This window comes from Pholis gunnellus (genome assembly GCF_910591455.1).
Source record: "Pholis gunnellus genome assembly, chromosome: 15".
NCBI lineage: Eukaryota > Metazoa > Chordata > Actinopteri > Perciformes > Pholidae > Pholis > Pholis gunnellus.
In genome coordinates this window covers 19,708,914-19,731,920 of record NC_136542.1, presented here as the reverse complement: position 1 = coordinate 19,731,920, position 23,007 = coordinate 19,708,914, and the positions used below count along the sequence as shown (strand labels likewise).

Here is a 23,007-nt window from a genome sequence, read left to right as displayed (position 1 = left end):
GCATAAGCAATGCATGTGCCCTTAAGGAAACAAAAGTGCAGAGTAGTCTGGCATTATTTATTTATCTGCTGCATGTACTTTTGTCTCTGCACAATGAATTTAAATATGATTAATAAGGAGACATTTTAGTGGACTTCTCTTTTCATGAAGCTAAGGAAAGGCTGCTGTCCATTTAATGTTAGAGCTGCTTTATTAGATGCTCCGTGGTGAGCACACAGTCTAACCAAGTAGAAAACAACACAGAGAGCAACTTCCTTTGGCAAATGTTGGTTGTTCAGTGTGCTACAAATATACGTATTTTACTTTTTATTTATTATTTTTAGTATTAATATCGTGAAAAAATTAGATAATCAGCCTCTCCACTCTAGTTATTCACATTTTCAGACTAACGATGCTCAACTTCTCTTTATATCTTATTTCAGCAACGATTTGACCTCTCCTCATGAGGATTAAGTTGAACAGTGCCTCTCACAGCAGGCCAGTCTGTCCACCTCAAACTGACTGCTGTTCAACAACATAAGACCATAATGCAATATATAAATGCAATACCATTTCCAATGGAACAGTAATAAAGATCGAGAAATACTAACCGTGACATTTTTGATAGTAGCCGCTGAGGAGTTTGAAAATATCTAATTAATGTTAACATTGTGAGAGCTGTTAGAATGCTCACAGTATATTGAATCATTTGAAAGATGGTCATAGTAAATTGGATCAGCTAGGAAGCTAGCCTGAACAACGGTCCAGTCACCAGGAAAAAAGGTTGGTGTTGTATAATTTATGCAAACGTCGGATAAGTTGAATGTCAACGCTTTTAAGTTCGGAAGAGCAATGGAAGTAGTGTAGTGTTTTTGAAAGTTCGGTGGTATAACTAGTATAACAAGTGATAAAATTCACTTTAGGCGAGAGGGGTGGATGGGTCAAACAAACACAGGACTTTCACCCAGGAAACGACTGTTCGTGTCCCCCGTGAAACACAAAGCAAACGATGACTCTGCGCTTGTTAGGCAATGTTGTTATGCTTTTTATGTAACGTTACGTAAGACAGTCCACGAAAGGCAATTGTTATTTATTTAGTTAAGTTATGTTATTATTTTAAGACAAACCATGATCTTTTTTCTACCGTAACCAAGTTTTGTTGCCTAAACTTTATCAATCTGTTCAAAACAATAACTATGTGGCATTGTGTGTTTGTGTAAGCGAGATATGAGGCTGTCATGAAAGGCATTTATGAAACTTATTTTTTGGTTCGGAAATTTTGACATTCAACATATACTGTTGTTTGCAGAATTTGCACAATGCCAGCATCTTTTTCTGGGGACTGGGTTTTGAACAACTAAGCCACCATCACCTGTGTTTGAATTTAACATTGAGTGTGTGTGACACCAGGCCAGCATCCCCTGAGGTCAAAAGGTGAAAGGTCATCCACCTGGACTCAGTGGTCAAGGAGGACAGTCACCTTGAGGCCAGACATCATCTTCGAACACCCGACCCCCCATAAACAAGGACCTGTTACCACATGACCATAGTTTCCATCCCATAGTTGTAGTCATTGTTAAATACTACAGAATAGTGTATAGGGTTGATTCCATTCCCTGTGGCAGAACAACACCGATTTGCCCCTCTGGAGGTGGAGAGAACACGGTCAGGAGTCCACAAATGGAGACAAAACCTCTGCTTCTCTTCAATTCAATTTCTATTTTTTTCATATAGCTCAATATCACAAATTTGCCTCAGAAGGCTTTACAACCTATACAACATACGACATCTTTGTCTTTGGACCATTGCGTCATGAAAGCAAAAACTGCCCCAAAAAAGGCCTTTAACACAGGTGATAAAAAAAAGGAAGAAACCAAATTTTATAAAACACAAAATAACACAGGTCTCTATTTAAGGGTTCGTCCTACCAGGTGGTGTGAGAACAGATCACGACAGATGGCTTGGTGGTTAATAACGGTGATTAAGATGCTCTCTGACAGATGACCTGGCATGACTAAAGTGTAGGTGACCTATATTCCGTCCGCTCACAAACACACCGCACCAACACGGTGACCTCGGAGAACATGTCGGGGGCGACTGCTGTCACCTGAAACATTTCCGTACATATGGCAGCTCAGCTCAATCTGCTGCGATGGCCGGCTCTCCTTCTTCTGCATTTCCAATACATTTGTATACATACACACTCTAGTATACGATATATGGTAGCCACCAACATACTCCCAGAAGCCGCTAGTACACATGTATGAAAACTATTTGCATATATTTACTAATGACTGTATCAGATAATTGCTGTGTGCTGATGAATAACAGCTGCTATCAGCTGATGATAGAGATTCCTCACTTGTCATCTCCTCTCGCTCTGTCCAAACAGGAGAAAACATACACAAAGTCATTTGAAAAGTCATCCTTTTATTCCAACCTTCCCTATTCCAATTTTAGCGTGGAACTAAATGCCACGGTGAACAAGATATGGGGGGTGGCGATCTGTTTAGCGTGGGGAGTATGACTGTAATTCAGCCGCTCTCATAGACTCATAGTAATCTATGCCAGAGACAAAAGAAATGGCGAGGCAGTCGGCAGGGTTTCGCTCTCAGGGAGTCCATTTGGGAAATGTCACAGACCTGGAGGCTTTTTACCGAGCCCTGGATTGCATATTCACCTGTGTAAAGACCCAATCACAGGTAGCGCCACGGCCGCTGTCGTCTCACTCAGAGTCATTAAACGCCTCAGAGAGGTGGCATTGAGGGAAGAGCTGAAGAGGAGACAAAAACCCAAACAGCTTCGGGAGTGATGGTGACGGGGATGACCACAGGGACGAGCCTCGGACATCCTTCAATGAGCTTTGGAAAAATAAGAAGAATGGAAGCAAAAAACAAGTGCACTTCATTTTGAATTAGTGGTTCAGAGTTAAATTGTTTTTCAAGTAATTGCAGAAAAATACCTACAAAGTCTCTCTGTGAGGCTGAACTGGCACAATGGTGCTTTGAGCTAAATGCTGCTGTTTAGCACTAATGTTTATCCTTTTCACCATAGCGAAGCGAATAGCCACCTCTCGTCATTGTTGCAAATCTGATGTGTAATTCGTGTCAATGCCAATGAACAAAGTGTGCAGACAGTAGCTGTAAGCCAGCAAGACACAGACGCAGTGTGTGAGAGTTTGCCTGTGCGCGTGTGTGTGTGTGTGTGTGTGTGTGTGTGTGTGTGTGTGTGTGTGTGTTCAGGGACTCCAGTTCTTTGTGTCGTTTCCCTCCAGACTCTCTTCCGTTTTTTCTCGTCCACATGACAATACATTTATGAATCAGATTCACAAAGCTTTCAATCAAGATGAGACATTTTCAGCTGGAATCGTCTTAGCCTAGGTTAGAGCTGCCTTTTCCATGGAATCCCACCACCTCTAAAATTAGCCTCATGTTCTGTCTGGACACAACATTTGCTAATCAGCACCAAACAGACAGTATGGTTTGTTGACTGACAACGGTGTAATTACTTTTGCTGGTCATAAACCAAAGTACTGGACGAACCTGATCACCAGAGCTATTACAATTCATCCTCAGGGGACCATGAATGTCTGAAACCCAGTCAATAACACCAATGTGCACCTCTTGGTGGCACCAGATGAAAAGTCAGTAGGCTTCATCATCTTGGGACCATGAATACTTGTACCAACTTCCATGGCAATACATCCGACAGTTTTTGAGATATCCCAGTCTGGACCAACAGAGCCACACCACTCATGTGGGTGGTTACTTCACAAAAACATTCTTCCACATTTCAAGAGTTAGATTTATATAAAGAAACAGAGAGAAAACATCAACAACATCCAGTTTAAAAAAAAAAAACTGGAAAAGAATCTCCTGCAGCCACAATGATCAAACAGAGTTCTACCTGTGTGGAGTTATGGGAAAAGTTAACAGTGTGAAGATCAATTAGGCAGAATTAAAGTGGCGCTGGCTTGGAAGAGCATGGCCGGGGGTCTCTGCGGTGGTCTCTCCAGATAATCAGCAGCCCAGGGCCCTCCGTAATCACACGGAGGAGTGTTAGCTTTCACACACCGCTGCTAAAGAGAGGGATTAGAAAGTCACACAGCCTGATAAATACAGGGTAGGATGGGGAGAGGAGAGAGAGAGGAAGAGACAGCTTGTAGGTGTGTGTTCTGGTAGCTCGGGCCGTCTAAGGTCAGGGAGTAGCGACGTATTGGTGCAGCACTTTGTCTGTTTTGTTGGAAAGAAAGTAATCTATGCCAGAGTTAAGTTAAAAAAATAACTAATTTATAGTAGTTGCTGGCTTTGATTCCAAACACGAGCATTCCCATGCTGTACAAAACAGCATCAGTAGGGGAGATGCACGATTGTGAAATCTACGTTGAAACAGATAATTGAGTATCACTAAGTCACAGATTGTATCTGCTACTATTCAGCAAGATCTCCAAGTAGGACCGAGGATTACCAACCAGCAAAGCGGGCAACTGCTTCGAGACCTCTGACTAGAGGTCGTCATGGGTCCATTTTATACAAGAAGAGAACTGGGCCGCAGGCCGCATCAAAATAATATACAATCTGCATTGCTGCAGGTCAATATGTTGAACACCCTGATCATGTGCTGCTTCCTGAATAAATGTCTGTTTTTCAGGCAGATGGGGAGTGTTGGCAGGACAATATCAGGTGTTGCGATTCTTTTTTTACTTCTTTTGTTGTTGTTCTCTCTTCGTGCGTGTCTGCTCAGGTTGGCCACATTTGGGATGATTGTCCTCTGGTTTAATTGTATTGGGTGTGATTGTCTCTGGTTTCCTGTTTGGATTGGAGCTCTTTTGAAAACATTATCATTATTTTGTGCGCGTCAGGTTTGGGGAAGTTTTTCCAGAAGTCAGTTTTCAAATCTGGTCCACATGAAGAAATTGAACCCACATCCTACGGAGGCCCCACAGTCCCAGGTCTACTGTGTTTATGGGTTGTAATTTAATCAAGTGCAAATTTGTTTGTGAATACGCACCACTAAATTATAATATGAACTGAAATTAACAAGAGCCTTGAACCAGATCCTCCATAATTACTGAGTGATGTGTCAAAGACCAGTTTTGATATCTTTAGTTTATTCATATACTGAGTATATGTATTCATTTAATTAGTTTAAATGGATATGATTGCTGTTATTCTATATAATTTATATCCCTCCCTACTTTCTGACATTCACAAATATGTAGTTACATTTTTCTAAAACAGCTGCTCACTGTATTTTAATCAAACAAACAGGAAGGGGACTATTTTTCCCATCAGCCAAATGAAAGCATTTGAATGGAATTGGGTTCACTGCCCAGAGAATGTTTACATTTTTATAATTCTCTATTTCTTGTCATGTCAATTTAAAACAATTATAGTCACTGTGTCATTTAGAGATTAATATTGTTTTTGTCAAGTCTTGATTTAGTTGGTTGTGATCTGCAATCTGGTCACTGGTGAGCTGGTCTCCCTACGGGAAACACAGCTGTGATTTGGGATGAACGTTTTAAGATTTGTCTGTTCAATACATATTTAGATTTTCATTCAAATATCCGTATCTATCATCAATATCAACGTCTCAATATTACCTTTGTGCAAGCTCGACGTCAACCAGGCTGCAAGCCAAGTTGCTGTGGATGAATTCAAATGCTAGACTGGTTTAACCTCTTCCCTGAACATCCGCAGATAAAGTTTATGTAGAAAGCCATCAACCAAACTGCAGTACAAAAACAGAGCAATTTAACAAAAGACGAGGCACACACAAAATCTGTCTCCAAAGGTAATAAAAAGCCTGTTGAATCTGTTTCCTCACATATAAAATCTACTCAAATGCACTGGCAGGAGTGTGTGTGTGCGTGTGTGTGTGCGTGTGTATGTGTGTGTGTGTAGGTGTGTGTGTGCGCACAATGGTCAGAGGAATACTTTATGTTTTATTCACACACCATTTCTGGAGCGTCTCATGTTCAGCCTCTTGTTTTCGTTCCTGTGACTTTTATTTTGACTCTGTCTGTTTTTAATCGTCTCTCTCTCTCTCCCGGTGAACCTCAATATAATTATCAAATCATAACTTCCCAAAATATGTTGATGCCGTAATTACCAGAAAGAAAAAAAAACAGCCAAACGTGTACGAAGAAGACTGCAGTGAAGCCGGATAACAATGCATGTGTATGTTAAAACAGAGCGTGGCACCGCCTCCCACTCCTCAAACACCAGGCGTCATTTTCATAATTGTTGTCATGAATACTTCAGCACTGGAGTAATACTGGAATCACTATTTTTGTATTTCCATAGGCCATGTTAAATCTGTGTGTACTGCATGCCACACACAAAATTAAAGTCATTTTCAGGAAATGTATTACCGTACTAAAGAAGGTGCAAAATATTACAAAAATGATTTTAAAAAGCGACTGGATTCATATAAGCTTAAAATTACGCTTTTTAACCTCATTTATCTTAAATGCTCAACAATCAAATTCAAAAATGTAATTTTGTTGTATTTGTGTTTGCATTAATGCGTTTATCTGTTATTTAAAGATCAGCCAGCTGGATTCATTCTAATGGATTTCTTTCTTTGTCTGTCGTACCCCCTGCATTGTCAAAACTTCACAGTCAAACGCTTTAAATACGACATAGCTTTGTTTCTCACCGATGAACATGAACACACACACACACACACACACACACACACACACACAGAACTTCAGCGAGCAGATATTTGGTATACAACAGTGACATCTTCAGTCGGAGTGATGGAAGGCTGCAGACAGCAGTGAACAGAGAGGAGGAAGAGGAGGAACAATAGAGGAGCATCTCAGAGCAGTCGACTGGTAATTACTGCCATTTATAGAAAGAGAAAAAGGGCTCTGTGAATATGCTCAAAGTGCATTCATTAACATTTACTCAGCGCTATTCGGCTAATAAAGGATACAGTGAATCGTCAGTACAGTAAGAGCAGCAGCTGATTGACTTAATGCTGCTATGTACAGTCTTTGGGAATGGATAGCATCCCACCACATCACCGGGAGGATGGAACACCTCACCGAGGCAAAGTGGGATTCTCTGTTGCAGGGAAACGTATTGAAGCTTCTCAGCCGATATCAACATCTGTTTTCTAATCTGTTGTTTTTAAATAACCGACATTTCTGACATCAAATTATTTATGCTTTATTTAATATTTAGGCAACTTTTTAAAAATGTATTTTTTCTTTATTCATTTTGTGTCTGAATATATTCACAGGTATGTACACGGATACATGCTGAGAAACTGTATATTTCTTCCTAACCATCAAACATAAGCCCAACATCCACCCGGTGTATCTTTCCATTTTACTGAATTATGACGATTGTGGAAAATCGTGTCACGGCAAAAAAGAGAACATAAACTGCAAAAATGATGAGTGCGTTCAGAGAGGATTATCTGTTCATCTGTTTTACAATAATCTACTTCCACATGAAGGTCAAAGGTCGCGGACAAATGTCTTCTTTGCTCTGTCGGGGATTCAAACCCTGACTTTAACTCCTCTATTTAACACTCATAAAACTCTTAACTACTTTAATGTAGCTGTAAATGAGTATTCATCGTATTGAACACATTTATAAAGCTTGAGACTTGCCTGTGAACCAATTGTATGGTTAATAAATGCTTTATAACACAGGATTTGTTGATGTGTGTGATCATATCAGAAGCAGTCATTAACTCTTCATATACCAGTTATGGAAGCTTCATAGGAGGAGTTACAATCATTGACGATGTATGAATAAACGGTTGTCCTCATCTTTGCATCATTATAATGTGGTATGAAGTGTGAAGTGTTGTCCTACTGCTTATTAAAGCCAAATGAAATAAAGCGTTGACCTCTGACCTCTGGCCTGAGACTCTGGACTTATGCTAATATCTGGAGTTTGATCACATATAGGAAAATAAATTAATGTATTTTTGGGGAAAAAACTGAAACATTGTTGACTGTTCAGACTTGACCCTTGTGTTTGTTTTATTAGTGGCGCTCTGACCAAAACCTTATCAAATGAACCATCGTTTTTTGCATAATTAGATTTAATATCTAGTGTCTTGTTTTGTGTAGAACATGTGTGTATAGTGAACATTGTTAGTGTGCTCAGCTCTTCAGACCATAAAGGCAGAACACTGCTCTACAAGACACGGGGCCTTCATTTAATACATACAAACTGTGCAATAATCTTTTTGTGTCAATTAATAGTTTATTTAAAGACTTTTCCACCCTGACAAGAGACGAATTTAGAAAAGAAAAAAAAAACACAAATCCTGAAATTCATTTGAAATGTATCATATGTGAGTCAGTAAATGTTTATGAGTCAGGGAGGAAATCAATAACTTACACCTCCAAATATAAAGCTCTCGCCTCAACAATATGACTTTAAAAAATAAATAAAAAAGACACAATACGCCACTCGCATAACACTTGAAACTGGCATCTGAGATGTCATTTACATATATTAGCATATAAAGTAATTGGCACAGATGCCAAGGAAGCAGCCGCAAACAGATTAATTGTCATCGAGCAGTCGTGGTGACATAGTTAAAAATGAGCTCCTTTTAAGGCACCAATTATCAGAGAATTTCCAAAGTAACCTTTTTTCATCAGCGACTCCCTTCCCCACTGTTGTCGTCTCTCAATCACACACACACACACACACACACACACTCACACACACGCACACACACACACACAAAGAGTGGGAGACAGACATGTAATATGCATAGTATCAGCATCCTAAATGTATAAATATTGTAAATAGCTGTCTGTCGTCTTTCAAGTTGTGCCTTTGAAATCGGGCCGCGCCGCGTCCCGCTCTGAAAATGAGCACATGTGCCTTTGTTTAGCCCGAGACAAGAACAAACGGCGAATTCTCACACACACTCATTGTGAGAATGCGTAATGAATTTTCACAGATAGAAATAAGAATGCCTCTGCTGGGACTTCCATATGCTGTTTTCCTCTCTCTTTTTTCTTTTTTTTTTTACGAACACATTTTAATGCTCGCCGAGCCCTGGTTTAGGCTCAGGTATTGTTTTGCTTCACGCGCGTGCGTGTGTGTGTGTGTGTAAATGTTAAAATTGATCCGCCTTTGAACCTGAACATGTTTTCACGTTCGACAAAGACCATCTTCTTCCCTCTCTACCGCTTTATCCCCACGCTGATATCAAAATAGGACTTCACTCAGCACACGCCTCCTCATGTAGCAGCCTCCGTCTGACCGTGTTGACTCTGACAGTGTGTGTGTGTGTGTCAGCGTACCGGCCCGTCCTGAGCCAGGGCCAACAGATTGGGGCCGTTGTTTCTTCCCCTCCCAGCTAATAATAAATGGATCGTGGCTCCATTTGCAGGGTCGTCTTCCAGAATGCAGAGCCAACAAATGAGCCAGTTTAAGCCGCCTGCACCTCGGAGAGCTTTAAAACGCTCGTTCCCCGGCAGCCACTGCGCAGCCATCTTAACTAATGTGGGGACTAGAAAGAGAGAGAGAGAGAGAGAGAGAGAGAGAGAGAGAGAGATCCCACGTGGAAACATCAGGCGAGGAGGAAGGGGGCATAATCAGAACCTCCCAGATGTGTTGTAGTTGAATTAGGCTTCACCGTTGACCACAGCTGCAGAGAATAAGGCCAGGCGTACCTGACTCGCCGTGTCTCACTATTAACACTCACCCGTGTGATCATTAGGCTTCTAGCTGTCTTCTGCTGCCATCTTGTTGTCTGTCAGGAGCAGTCCTCTGCTATTCCTTTCCTTGCATTTTCTTTTCTTCTTCTTTTTCTAATTAAAGTCCTCGCTCACTGTGGATTGTGACTCACCACCAGGTGTTATGCAGTGGAAGGATTTTGAAGTACATTTACTCACAAGTACAGTTTTCAGGTACTTGTACTTTACTTGTGTATTTCTATTTGGTGCTGCTTTTAAGAGATATTGTTCTTTTTACTGGACTACATGTTTTTGATAACTTTGGTTACTAATTATACTGCATATTAAAAATGTATATAAACCGCAGAAACTATCATCAATTTATAAATATGATGTGTTGTTAACTAGATAAAATAGTAAACATTAGCCCCACCAGAACCAGTTACAACATTAAAATGCTGCATAAAGGACAGTGCATCAGTAATGATAATCCAGTAATAACAATAAGAAAAAGAAGAATTATAATTAGTATTATTACTATTATTATTTATAATAAAATAAATCAGCAGTCATTTTAGTGCCATGCGCAGTAAATATCATCTGAACATACTAAAGGCTGTCACATGTAACCACTGAGTAGACTGCAGAGGGCCCAAAGAAAAACACACTAACTCCATATGTAGAGACCGTTGTGGTCCAATAAGGATTGAGGGTCACTGACGCGTTTCTAGACTGGAAAACAGATACAACATAAAGGTTCAACAGTATTCTCCCTGTCATGTGACACTGTGGGAACATCCACTAAATGGAGGTTTGAAACATTTCTTTCTTCTCCTTCTGGGGACAAAAGTATTTCACAGGCCTGAATTATACCATTTTATCACTGTTCAAGTAGTTATTATTGAAGGAAAGAAGAACATCTTTTGAATTATATATGAATATAAAGAGGAGGTTCCACAATGTTGCCCAGAATGTATAAGCAAGCAGGAAGGCAGCAGAAACACACTAAGCACCACCATTCAGAAACTCTCTGATGGGGACAAGAGATTATGGTTGAAGTGGCCACGAGCGTGAAACCTCTCTCCAGAGCTATTAGCAACCAAAGCTATCAATAGTGATGCTCTAAACGAGGTCATTCTGCTTAACAAGTACTCATCTTGTTAATATGATGAGGACATCTTCAGAGTTTATTGTTACTATTATCTTTTTGCTATAGCTGCCCAGTAGTCTTCCTGATGTGATTGAATCCAAAAATTCAAATTTTGGTCAAATGTCTTATGTTTTAGCGTCTAACCAAGCCCTTCTAAAGACGACTTCCCACGTGACCTGACGCAGGTTTCTGCATGACGATGTTGCTACACATAACCTCCCTAGCCGGCCTCATGGTGTTGTACGAGGTACTGATCCATAATCAGCGTATTAACTACAGTAACAAATACAGTAAAACGACTTTACGTTAAGTACTTAGTAACAGGTACCTAACGTAAAGTAAACCCGCTAACAACATATTTATTTGAACACAATCTTTTTTTCTAAACCTAACTTAGTAGTTTGGTTGCCTAAACCTGAGTGACACCGAGGAGCTCTGACCAAGCCGCCGTATGTGACCACTTGGGAATGAGAACGGGCTGTTATATAGTAATATAGTAAATGAAAACACACACATACCTATATACACCAACCAGACAAATGGAGCCGTTTGACGTGGCAGAAAATGGAGCAGAACGTGGATAAAGAAGTAATTGTTTGGTTACAAATGAAAAAGGAGTTCCCCCTGGCATCGGGAAAGAGTTTGTTTGGAATTTCAGCACTGACAGCCAGTGTGGAAGTGTGTTTCTGTGTGTGTGTGTGTGTGTGTGTGTGTGTGTGTGTGTGTGTGTGTGTGTGCTCCCATGTGTGTTTATACTCCTTAATGATTTTCTAATTCAGGGCCAGCAGGAACCTGCCTTTATCTCTATTAGTTTAGTAGCCGGGCAAACAAAGAGAGTCTGTGGCCGTGGCACCGAGCCAGAGGAAGACTCAGCTGTAAAAGCACTTGTCCATCTGCGTCTCCTCCTCCGCGTCCCCCTCCTCCTCCCCCTCTCTTATTCCTTCTCTCTGGGTGTGAAAGATGGGGAGAGGGGGAAAAAAAACATCTTGATACAAGGCTCAGCAGTCCACCTACTCAGTCTAGAGGTATTGATTGTTCCACTCGCTGATCAAGTGCAACAAAAATAAAGTAGTGTGGATTAGGCGACGCAGTGTGTGTGTTTGTGGGATCAGTGAATGAGTTTTGCTCTGCTGAAAGTCTGGCACCTCTCTCCTGTGCAGTAACATATTACAGCAGGACATTCCCATGAGATGTGGAGCAATTTTACACATCAAAATGTACAAGAAGGAATCAGACACCAAAATATCATCAATAGCAATCCAACATTTTAACAAAGTGGAACACATACACAATGACCGGCCGCTGTCAAATACACTTCTTCGTGGAAAAATGTATTCTTTTTATTGTCCATCATTTTTTTAATGCATTTCCCAAGCTGTGCTTTTTGCACTGAAAGACCAAATGAGTTCAGTTGAATTCAGCACTAAATGGATGGTTATAAATTAATTTGTAGATTAGATTAAAACATTTTTTTAAACACAACATGATTAAGAAAAATAAGCTGAAAATTAAAAATGACATATATATATATTTAAAAGATGAATTAACATGCATATTCCCAGCTCTGGGCGCCCTGCTAATTCTAACCTTTGCCCTGTAAATATTGCCACACTTAAGCATATACATGTACAAACATGTATTACATGAACCTGACAGTTCAGACTTTGGGAACAGTAGTTTGACAAAAGAATCTTAATTTAAGGTCCACTTACTAGCTTTCTTTTTCGTAACCATTAAGAATTTACAAATATGCAAAAAAAAAGATCTAATAGCCATAGGTACATTTTACAAAAACACTGATGAGGAATAGTCAAATTACCAAAATAAATGATATTAATTATTATTATTGTCAACAAATCCTATGAAAACAATTATTAATAATGTGTTAGTCAACAGGTTCCCAACCACAGCATCGGTAAACACCGAGGGTTAAATTTGAGGGTTCATAATGTGATTAATAGGATAAGAAAAAATATTCACATTAAATTATTATGTTACACAGTTATTTTTCTTTTAAATACATTATCATTTTACCAACTTTTCTCAAATGATAGCTTTTTTCCTGTGAAATGTGATCACACAGTGGGAGTAATTAGTGCTTATGGAAGAGGTGGAATGGTGGAAGGTCTTCTGTGACATCAGAGCCAAGTATATTTACATTGTTTGTGCAAGTATGCATTGTGTGGGAGTGTTCTTGTGTACTAATAGCATGAAATTGGATGGATGTCCTGTGTTTTTTGACCCATCCACCCGTACTGAAAGAAGTCGATGAAATGTCTCTATATGGTGCTCCATTCATTCCAGTGACAGCTGCTCACCAGGTGTGTGTCCCCAAAAAGAAATGTGGCCTTCCAAATGTTTGGCCCCTTACATGAGCATTAGAGTCCGTCTCTCAGACTGGTACTTCTAAGTGTCACTTCAGATTATTTCTGGCGCTGCGAAAAACGTAGCCGTTGTTTTGTCGATGTTTTTTTATTTTTTTTTATAATGATTGTGTATAGGGAAACATCCTTTTGGTCCACTTGGGCCACTACACCAAATCTACCTCACAGCTCCGAGCTATCCCTGGTGGTTTGGTGGTTTGGTGTGGACAGACCCCACACTTTTAAGACCCGGCAACTTCCGGGTCTGAAAAGTGCCTTAAGCTGCATTCTCTCTAATGTCCATCAGGGGGCGACTCCTCTGATTGTATAGAAGTCTATGAGAAAATGACTCTACTTCTCTCATGATTTATTATCTCAGTAAACATTGTAAACATAAGTTTATGGTCTCAATCTCTAGTTTCAAGTCTTCTTCAACACAGCATGATGTTCATTTAGTACATTATGGTCCATTTAGAGTCAAATAGACCATAAAGCAGAGGATGCTTTAGGGCGGGGCTACCTTGTGATTGACAGCGTTGTTTGTTCTGGGTGTTGTCTGTGTTTTCATCTTACAACTTTAACCCTTTCACAGTGAGTTTTCACTTCATGAAAGTTAATTGTAACATTGTTGTTCACTTTAAAATGTCTTAGAATTGTGCTTAGATTTACCTTGTGTGTGTTTGAAGTGTTGTGGTTACCCACTGTCATTTACCAGTGTACCTGAGTGTGTGCTGGTACAGGATGTAAGTGTATCCTGGTTTTGTCTTGTCGTCTGTGTGTTTGTTTGTACGGTATGCTCACAGATACACAGCAGCGTGTGTGTGAGAGAGAGAGAGAGAGAGAGAGAGAGAGAGACTGTGAGTCTCTTTTGACCTCTTTGACTCCCGTGTGTGGAGTCAGTGGCATCCCTCTTCCTCTCTCTCCAGAAGGCAGTGGCTGTGAACTCTGACCCCCCCCCCCCCCCCCCCACACACACACACACACACACACACACACACACCATCACCACCACCACAAACACTCCTACACACACACACACACACACACACACCTCCCAACTTCCACCAGCAGAAGGTTGCATTGCTGTTCTCCACATGCCTGCCTCTCACCCATCCAGCCCCCCACATCTTCCTCCTCCACCACCTCATCTACCCCCGGTGTTGGCAAAGGTGTGTGTGTGTGTCTGTGTGTGTATGTGTGTGTGTGGGTGTGCGTGTGTGTGTGTCAGGCGGGCTGCTGCGTGGTGAGCGTGCCCTCTGTCATTCACGCAGAGCAGCCCTGTCCAACTGTCACTTCCTGACAGGCCGATAATCAATCTCTTTATTAACTGCTCTGCTGCAGAGAGGAGGGAGGGAGGAGGGATTAAGGAGGAAGGGGAGGAGGAGGGGGAGGTGAACAGAAAGGAGTGAGGGAGGAGAAAAGAGAGGATCATGCAGCAGCTTCAAAGTTGAGAGTTTGTTTCTTTAAAAGGTTAATTTCAGCTGGAGCGGTTTCATGACTTCTTAGAAATAGTAAATTATTATTAATGACGCAAAGGGAATATGGCAGTGTTTTGCAACATGTGGATCGGGACCCCCATCAAGGTCGCAGAATAAATCTGAGGGGTCATTGATGCTTTTTTTCTTAATTCTTTTTTTTTTTTTTACTTGAGTCTTCCAATTAACTTATTTGAGTGTGTTAGTAATAGACATTACTTCATTTTAAGGCTACACAAGCCAAAAAGTTCGGGAGCCACTATCGTAGAATATTGAATCAATGTTTGTTTGGTTGTTAGGATCCCCATTAGCAACAACTACTGTTCCTGGGATCCATATTTGAATGCAGCTCCAATACGTTTTTAGAATGTATCTTTTGTTCTTGTAAATTCCCCGTCTTTATGTTTTAATACGGTGAATATTAGTTTGTTTGTTGCAGAGCAAGTTGCAAAGCTGTGGTCCCTCTTCTTCTGTTTCACTGTGACTTTAAAGCTGCTGGGTGGAGGTTGGTTGGTTATAATATATGGCACTATAACTTTAAGTTGTTATAGCCGGTATGTTAGCAAACGCAGATCTATTTCCACATCAAGATGCAACATGAGCATTTATTGTGGATTGGGCCTCGGTCCAGTATTCCAATATTCATCTTCCTGTTAGCTTCAGTGTAATATTGTGCTACCATTAGCCTAGTTAGGTTTTGGCTAGGCCAGTTTTCTCAACATTCAAAGGAATATTCAGATTTAAGTGTTGTGGTTTCTTGAAGTCGACCAACAACAGTCTTTGCAGCTCCATTGATTCCATCCACAGTTGTCGCTATTTTCATCTTCTAGCTCTGGCATAGGAAGTCACTTCCTGCTCTCATTCTCAGGGCGCCAAATACCGACGTTTTGTCACGGCCCTCTGTAGTCTGTATGGGCTTCAACTCCAACGTAAACCCAACTGCTCCGGAAGTCAGATGAGGTAGTATACAAAGAGACAAAGTGTGTGTATGGACGAGGATGGGTGGATGGATGGGTCAAACAAACAGGACTTTCCCCCAGGACGCTGCTGTTGACTTACATCACGTGTGAAACGCAGGCTACGTATCTTCCTATGCTGCATACTTATTTTAACTCAGAACACAATCTTTTACTTAACCTCACCAAGTAGTTTTGATGCCTAAACCAAGCGATCATTTTTTTGGGAATGAGAACGGGTTGGAAGTTCTTTAAGATCTTTAATCCTGCCTATAAAACTTGTGACCTCTTTCACGTTATTTTTCTCTTTATTATCACAGAAACTATGATAAATGATATTCTTATATAGAAAATATGGATATAGGAATCATGTTTCAGGCTGCTTTCTCCATCGAAAGGTGTTTCAATGACGGTGTCACTTGTTTTTCACTCCTCAGGTCCACTGAGGCTTCTCTCCTTTTGCTAACAGCATTTTTGACTAGCATAAATGGATTTCTTTTTAAATTGTTGGTTTTGGCGTCATAATCTATTTCCATGTGTTTAAAAAGACAAAGCAGAGAGTGATGACAGGAGTAACAGAGGCTGGCTGGCATGGCTGTTGCTTTTCGGGATGCTGGGTTTTCCTTGACAGCATCACACCCGTCATCATAGCGATAATTTATGAGGCGGGAAATTGCATCAGTGATTCTGGCGACCAGCAGCGAGCCAGGAGTCAGCACACTGTCTGTCCTCTGCTCTGTCCTTTTTATTCTCCACCCTTTCATTTGTGCCTTCTGTCACATCTCCTCTTTTCTTGTACTTCATGCACTGACCCTCTTGTCCTCCCATCCACATTTAGTTTCTAAATCAGGCAGCCTTTCTATGTTAGTCGGATGTGTTCATTGGTTCTTGTCTGTGAGTGGCTGGGAACTCACGTGTAAGTTCACACTAAGGGATCACTAACTGAAGATGAGCAGATAAAGCAGTTTGAGATAAAGAGGGAACCATAAAAGTATATTACGACATATGGTCACAAAGTAACTGTTGGAGTGAAATGGGCATCGCAGATTAATGAGGTCCGAGGTGCAGGAAGATCTCAGGGCAGAGTTTTACCCTGTGAGCAGCCACGCATTAGCGTGGCGATGTCAGTCAGACCGTGTGACATTCATGCTCCCCAGAGGATTAGTTCTAATGATTTGAATGATTCCATGGCCTTTCCTCCAGTGCCAGCATCACCAAAATGGTGGAGGCCACAGTCTTGTTCTGTGTCTGAGACTGTTTACCCTGGTCTAACCAAAGTAGCACTACATGGCCATGTTTGGATCCACTTATAAATGTGAGTTTGTGTGACCTCCTCTGCTATGAACATTGTTAAAACCAAGTACCATTCAGGGCTCACCAGTGAGCACCTACACATGTGCATGAGAGTGGCACTAACTCCAACTAAGGCAACACTAGCAGGGCAGACACAGGCCCATGTCTCTCTCTGTAGGTTAATTGGGTGCTTAGACTAATTCAAGTTATGGTAAAGACAGCTATTTGTCTTTACCATAACTAATGCCTGTTTTCCAATAAAGTTTCATACAAGTTCTATGTGTCTGTTGAAAGTCTTCTTTTGACAATTAAAGTTGCTGTAATCATATGGAAATGTGCATTGTTGATTTGAATTGATAGACGCAGAGGCTGGCCATAGGACCCGATTTAGACATTATGAGATCTGCTGGCGGGAAGATTTTGTAACTTTTGGTGAAAATGTCCAAAATAACTGACTAAGAAATATAACAAATATAATGGCCAGCACATATATTCTCACCAGAAGATGAGCCCTTTCTTTTTTAGACATTTGATTAGCTTTTCCCAAGTGCCAAAATTTCAAGAGGATTTATAATGTGATAACATTTTCTGAGCATATCCATGCTCCCAGTGGGATGAACCTTTGGATTTTAATGACACAATGACCTTTACTAAGAACAACACTTAGGTCTTATTTTCAGAGTTTCTGCCATCATATCATTTTTGGTAATAATAACACTATACTAAGGGATGCGCCAATACCGATTCCAGTATCGGGTATTGTGCTCATGTACTCGTACTCCGATACGACGGCACCTAAACCGCTTATAGCAACGTGAGGTAAACCTCTCGTCAGTTGAGCCCAGCTGCAACGATAACCCGATGCAAAAACAGGTTTAATCCACCATTTAACGCCAGCCGCAGTGAATGCACAAAACAGGCAGTCACCAGTTCACCCAGAGAGAGAGAGCGTGTGTGATGATGCGTATGAAGTCAGCGGTAACTATCAGCAGTTAAAGCTGTGAATGTAGCAATGCAGTGTGTGTACAGCTTAATTCGTCACTGAATAAATACTACAAACTCCTCAAGACTCAAGCCAAGTTGATGATTAAAGTGAAGGGAGTTAGCAACACCTCCGGCTCAAACGCACGTAGTTAAGGTGGGCTGACCTTTGAGGTGGATCAGACATTCTCCTTTGAGTTGACAAGCCGCTCCTTTGAGTTTCATTCAGCTTTTTCACATTCTGTTTCTTTTTGCTGTTGAACTGATAGCATGATTACAGGGTTAATTATTAACATCCCTACTTCAGACTATGCTCTGGCAGATATCCTTTCTTTCTTCAGTGAATATCATTCTACTGTAAATAGATGGAGGAGAAGTGAATCATTTTAGTGGACTATTAAGGGCTTTACTATCATCCTTATGCCATCATCGTTATCACAGGGCACAGGTTTTTGGTTGCTTAGTAACGACAGGCGTGACAGTAGCGCAAACCCCACCGAGCACCTTGGATGAAAGGATGTCTGCGGCACGGCTGGCGTTGTCCACCCGTTTTTAGACACAACGTGTGAACGGCCTCTTAAACGTGAATTGACTTCTGGGGATAAAAAGTGACATCATCAAGAAACAGTCAAGACGATCTGACGTGTTTTTAACAGTAAGACGTTTTACTCTCCCAACACCTGTTCTGATCTCTCACCTCAGGCTACCAGTCCAATACCAGTGCCCTTCTTTTTTTTTTAATATAAAATATGTATATCAAACCGCATGGGATCATTTTTATGTTTCACTGTATAATAGAGTTGTATAATTATGACCTTTAAACATCGATCCCAGTTTACAGACCCACTTCTGGCTTCAACCTCCAACTCCTGCACTTTTCTTGCACAAGGAGCCCTTCCATCCTTCTCACCACGTCGTCCGGCTACTTCACAGTTGAGTTGTTGGCCTTCTCTCACCGAGTTTGACTTCCATGACGTGTTCCATGCTGTCGACCAGATTTACACAAATCGAGGAGAGGGAGAGAGAATTATTGAGGTTTTTTTTCCATCATTTGTCATCAAAACAAAGAAAAAAAAGTGTTTTATTTTCTATCTGATGGATGTGAAATGAATGAGTTGGTTTTCTTGGCATTGATGCTGGTGGCTGATTGTGATGGTTGTATTTTTGTGTCTGATCAACAGGACGAGTTCCTGATGGAGACTCAGACGAGGCTCCAGTCAGAGATCACCCAGCACTGCCTCGCTAATGCCAGCCGCTCCCTCCTCGCCGCGGACATCTCTGGGCCTTTACGAGCAGACAGTGTGACTACAACCTGAGCTCACACACACACACACACACAGGAGGAAAAATGGCTAACCTTGTACAGATCACCTCAGAAAGCACTCATGGATTCAGTCACACAGACGCTAGGTCCCAGTCTCCCAAACCCAAACAGCTGACTAGCAGATATATGCGAATAATAATTCTATCGCAAATAATGATAACCATAAAACTCCAAATCCGGGTAATAAAGGCGGAGTGGAGCTCCCTAATGAAACGCCGGCCTCCCCGCTGCTTCCCGCCTAATGTTCCCGCCGAGCCGCTCGCCACTTTCCATAAAGCAATTTTGCGAGCCCACTTCAATCGTGAATCACCTAGAAATGAAGAGAACTGCTCCCCCCCCTACCCCCACCCCCAACCCCCTGAACTCCCCCACCATCACCCCCTCCCCTCCCTACAACACTCACACTGGAGCTCGACTTGTGTGTGCGTGTGTCTGTGTGTCTGCGTAGCAAATCCCTGTTTGCTTGTGTTCCATCATCACTTAATGTTCACAGTGATGCATTGCGGGACACTCCTCGGAGGTGTGTGTGTGTGTGTGTGTGTGTGTGTGTATGTGTGTGTGTGTGTCGGGATGTAGCGTCATTACTCTGACAGAGGTAGCAGCCATGAACTCAGCCAAGTTCCATCTGCATTAATCAGCTGAGAAGCAGTGGCAGGCAGACGTTCAGCAGCAACACAAAGTGAAACAATTGAGCACGGTGCACACAGCGACAGTAAACACAGAGGTCTGTCTGTCAGCAAGTCTGTTCACACTGCTGTGAGACAGGCCGGGCTGTCCACACGCAGGATGCATTGTGGGATGTTTTCCGTTATTATCAGTGGTTTGCTGCTTATTGTTGTCCATCTAGTGAAACTATAGGCCTTTTCTCAACACACACGTTTTTAGGAGTTCAAACTTGGCAAGTTGAACTCCTGAGAAGGAGGTCACAGCGTTCTTCATGAGACTCAGAGAGAGTACACTTCAACACAACTGTTACACCTGTTATCTAGTGTTTGTGATGCAATTAAACCTCATATGAAACCCTGCACTGTTTCTGTGATCATTGTGTGAGTCATATGTACATATTGATCCGTATAAGGAGCTACTGAAGAAGGTAACTGACCAATACAAAAAAAAGAGAATCTTTCTTTAGAGAGAAACTCTAAAACCCTGTGTCTTCCAAAAGGAATCATGTAATGTTTTAAATGCTACTGTGAGATCAGACATACTGCAACTCTGTCTCCTACGGAATTAGGTTTTTATACAACTAAAGTGCATTCTCAATTAGGTAAATGTTGACGTGTTGTTAATGGTGTAAATTGAAACAAAACAAAAGAAACGCAACAAAACTACTTGGTCAGGTTTAGGAAACAACACCATGGCTTACAATGACTTGGTTTGTTGACTTATTGAAGCTACGGACATGAATTCAAATGAGTGAATGATGACTTCTGGTTTTACACAGGACACAAACAAAGTCCTGTGTTTATTTGAACCACCCCCCCCCCCCCAGCCCCCCTCCTCCACACGGACTTCCACGACTCATCATTATAAACGTATGTGTGATTGGTCAAACAGAAACGTAATCTGTTTCGTTGTTTGGGAACGAGATGCTTAGGAGAGAGGGCTGCTCTCTGAGAAGATGTTAACATTAGCAGACCAACCCATCTTTGACATGTCCAAAAGTGTCACAGCAAAATAATAATCAACAAAATAGTTGAACTGATAATGTTGTCGCCTTAAGAAAGACAACTCAACTTGAATAGAAATAGATTAGATTAGATTGAATGTATATGCAGCGTTAAAGTTTGGCGTCCAGGCTCTGACCTCGTCACTACCCTGCTTTGCCTATCATTAGTGTTTCATTGTGCCAAACTTTATGCCAATCTTTAACGATGATACATTACCGCCAAAGGGGACGATAGAGTCAGAGCCTTGCACTGCAGCCACAAGTCACAGTTAGCTTTCAGGTGAGCAGTGTGCTAGCAGGCAGACTGAGCGCCGGCGGATGAAATAGAGTGCCAATAGTATTCCATGTTGACTGCCTGACCTCGCTGGCAGGCTTCGCTTCATTATTGTTATAATAGAACAATATTTATAACAGTTGTGGGTTTGGCTCCGGTCCTCTACAGGTCTAGTCTGGCAGGTGGGAGCCAGTGGCATGGTGCTTTAATCCACAGGAAAACGTGAACATTCGTATTAGTAACCAAGAAACATCTGTCACCTGTGAGGCGTAGTGTTAAGGTAACAGGATGTTTCTTTGTTTAAGTGTGGCAAAGAAAAGTGACTTATTCTCCTCAATGCAGCATCAAACTGTAGGCCTATCAAATAAATCAATGGTTCACCAACCAGGGGAACCAAAGATCAACCTGAAGGGTCACAAGATGGTTAGCAGGAGGGGAAAAGAGAACAACAACAGAAACAATAGGTCTGGATTTAAGTTATTATTTCATTTGTATGCATTATGATGAAATGAGGCTCATTACATGTACTGTAACTGGTAATAACTGTGGATGTGGACTTCTGTACTTCCTGCTGTGGCCTGAAGGCTGCAGGGCATCAAACTAAGCAGTGAGCAGGTAAAGCAGGCCTGTGTGATCTGCTGTGCTGGAGTTGACTATATCAGTTCCATCACTCTCATGACTAACACATCCACAGCACACACACACACACACACATAGACATCACTTATGAAAGATCCAGTGATTGACAGATGAGATCAGAAGGGTGGATTTAGCAGGGGAGCTGAGATTCACACCCCCAGTGCACACACACACACACAGACATACACACACACACACGCACACACACACACACGCTCCAGACACCTTCCCAGATGACACTGTGGATGTGATTTTCCTGTGTTTCGCGTGGAAGCAGACCGACGGCAGCATGTGGCCGCCAACGTGACTCAACCCCCTCACCTCCGACTTCACGTGATGTCTCAGCTCCTCGCCTTCATCTGCCTCCTTCTCCACCTCCTCCATCATAACCCATGTGGGCATGGCGGCCTCCCAACCTCCCTCTACTCCAGCCAAAGGGGCCCCAGGACTGGTTTCAAGCCTAAACCCACTCATTGGATCCCCACCCCTCCCTCCAGCGCTCCCTGAAGCCCGGGCGATCTGAACCTGATCCAGTCCTGATGGCAGAGGCAGAGGAAGCAGATGCCTGGGCAGTGGGAGTAGGGCAGCGTCCATGATGGGCCCGGGCCTACTTTATCATAGTTAGGAAGGAGTGAGGGCAAGGCATGAATATCAGCAAACACACATACAGAACACACACACACACACATGCAATGTGCAGAATAAAGCAACCTGCATCCTCAGATATACTGCAGCCTTGATCAATCCTCTGTGTAGGGAGCAAATGTTGAATAATTCCTACCAAGTGAAAGCTAACATCAGAGCAAATGATAAGACTACAGGGAATGCAATGTAGTCAAAGTATTCTGTAAGGTCTCATAAAATGTCATTTTACTGCATGTTTCCACTGAAATGAGACAGAAGTCCAGCTACATTGTATACTGCTGTTTTCTGTGGTATAAGAGTAGCACACTTCATACCTGGACAGCGGGTTTCTGATGTGCGAGCAGGACTCTAAGCTCTTATCCAGCAGCTTTCTCACGGAGCTGAAAACCCGACGGGCTGCGTTTCACAGCCGGCGCGCTCATGTCGTTCACTCCACTCCACTATATTTACACACCGGGTCTATTTCTTGCTGGAGCAGCTTGCATCTCTGAAGCCTGAAACCTATTGGTGAATGTACACTCCAGTTTATTACATCCCCCAACTAACACTGATGCAGTCTAATACGATAGTCCTGTAATGAATCCTCCACTTT

The 23,007-nt window shown here is 41.9% G+C and overlaps 1 protein-coding gene across 1 annotated transcript in view; it reads left to right on the top strand.

Moving 5' to 3' along the window:
• LOC306707340 (protein phosphatase 1 regulatory subunit 37) overlaps nucleotides 1-22,277 on the top strand; it is a gene marked incomplete at both ends in the record, with an annotated part of 68,345 nt that extends 46,068 nt beyond the window's left edge. The window contains 2 exons of the mRNA XM_079174734.1: nucleotides 19,046-19,163; nucleotides 22,048-22,277. Of these exons, the coding sequence (XP_079030860.1) occupies nucleotides 19,046-19,163; nucleotides 22,048-22,277 (348 nt within the window). The remainder of the gene's footprint in view (nucleotides 1-19,045; nucleotides 19,164-22,047) is intronic.
• Between the last annotated feature and the right edge of the window lie 730 nt (nucleotides 22,278-23,007).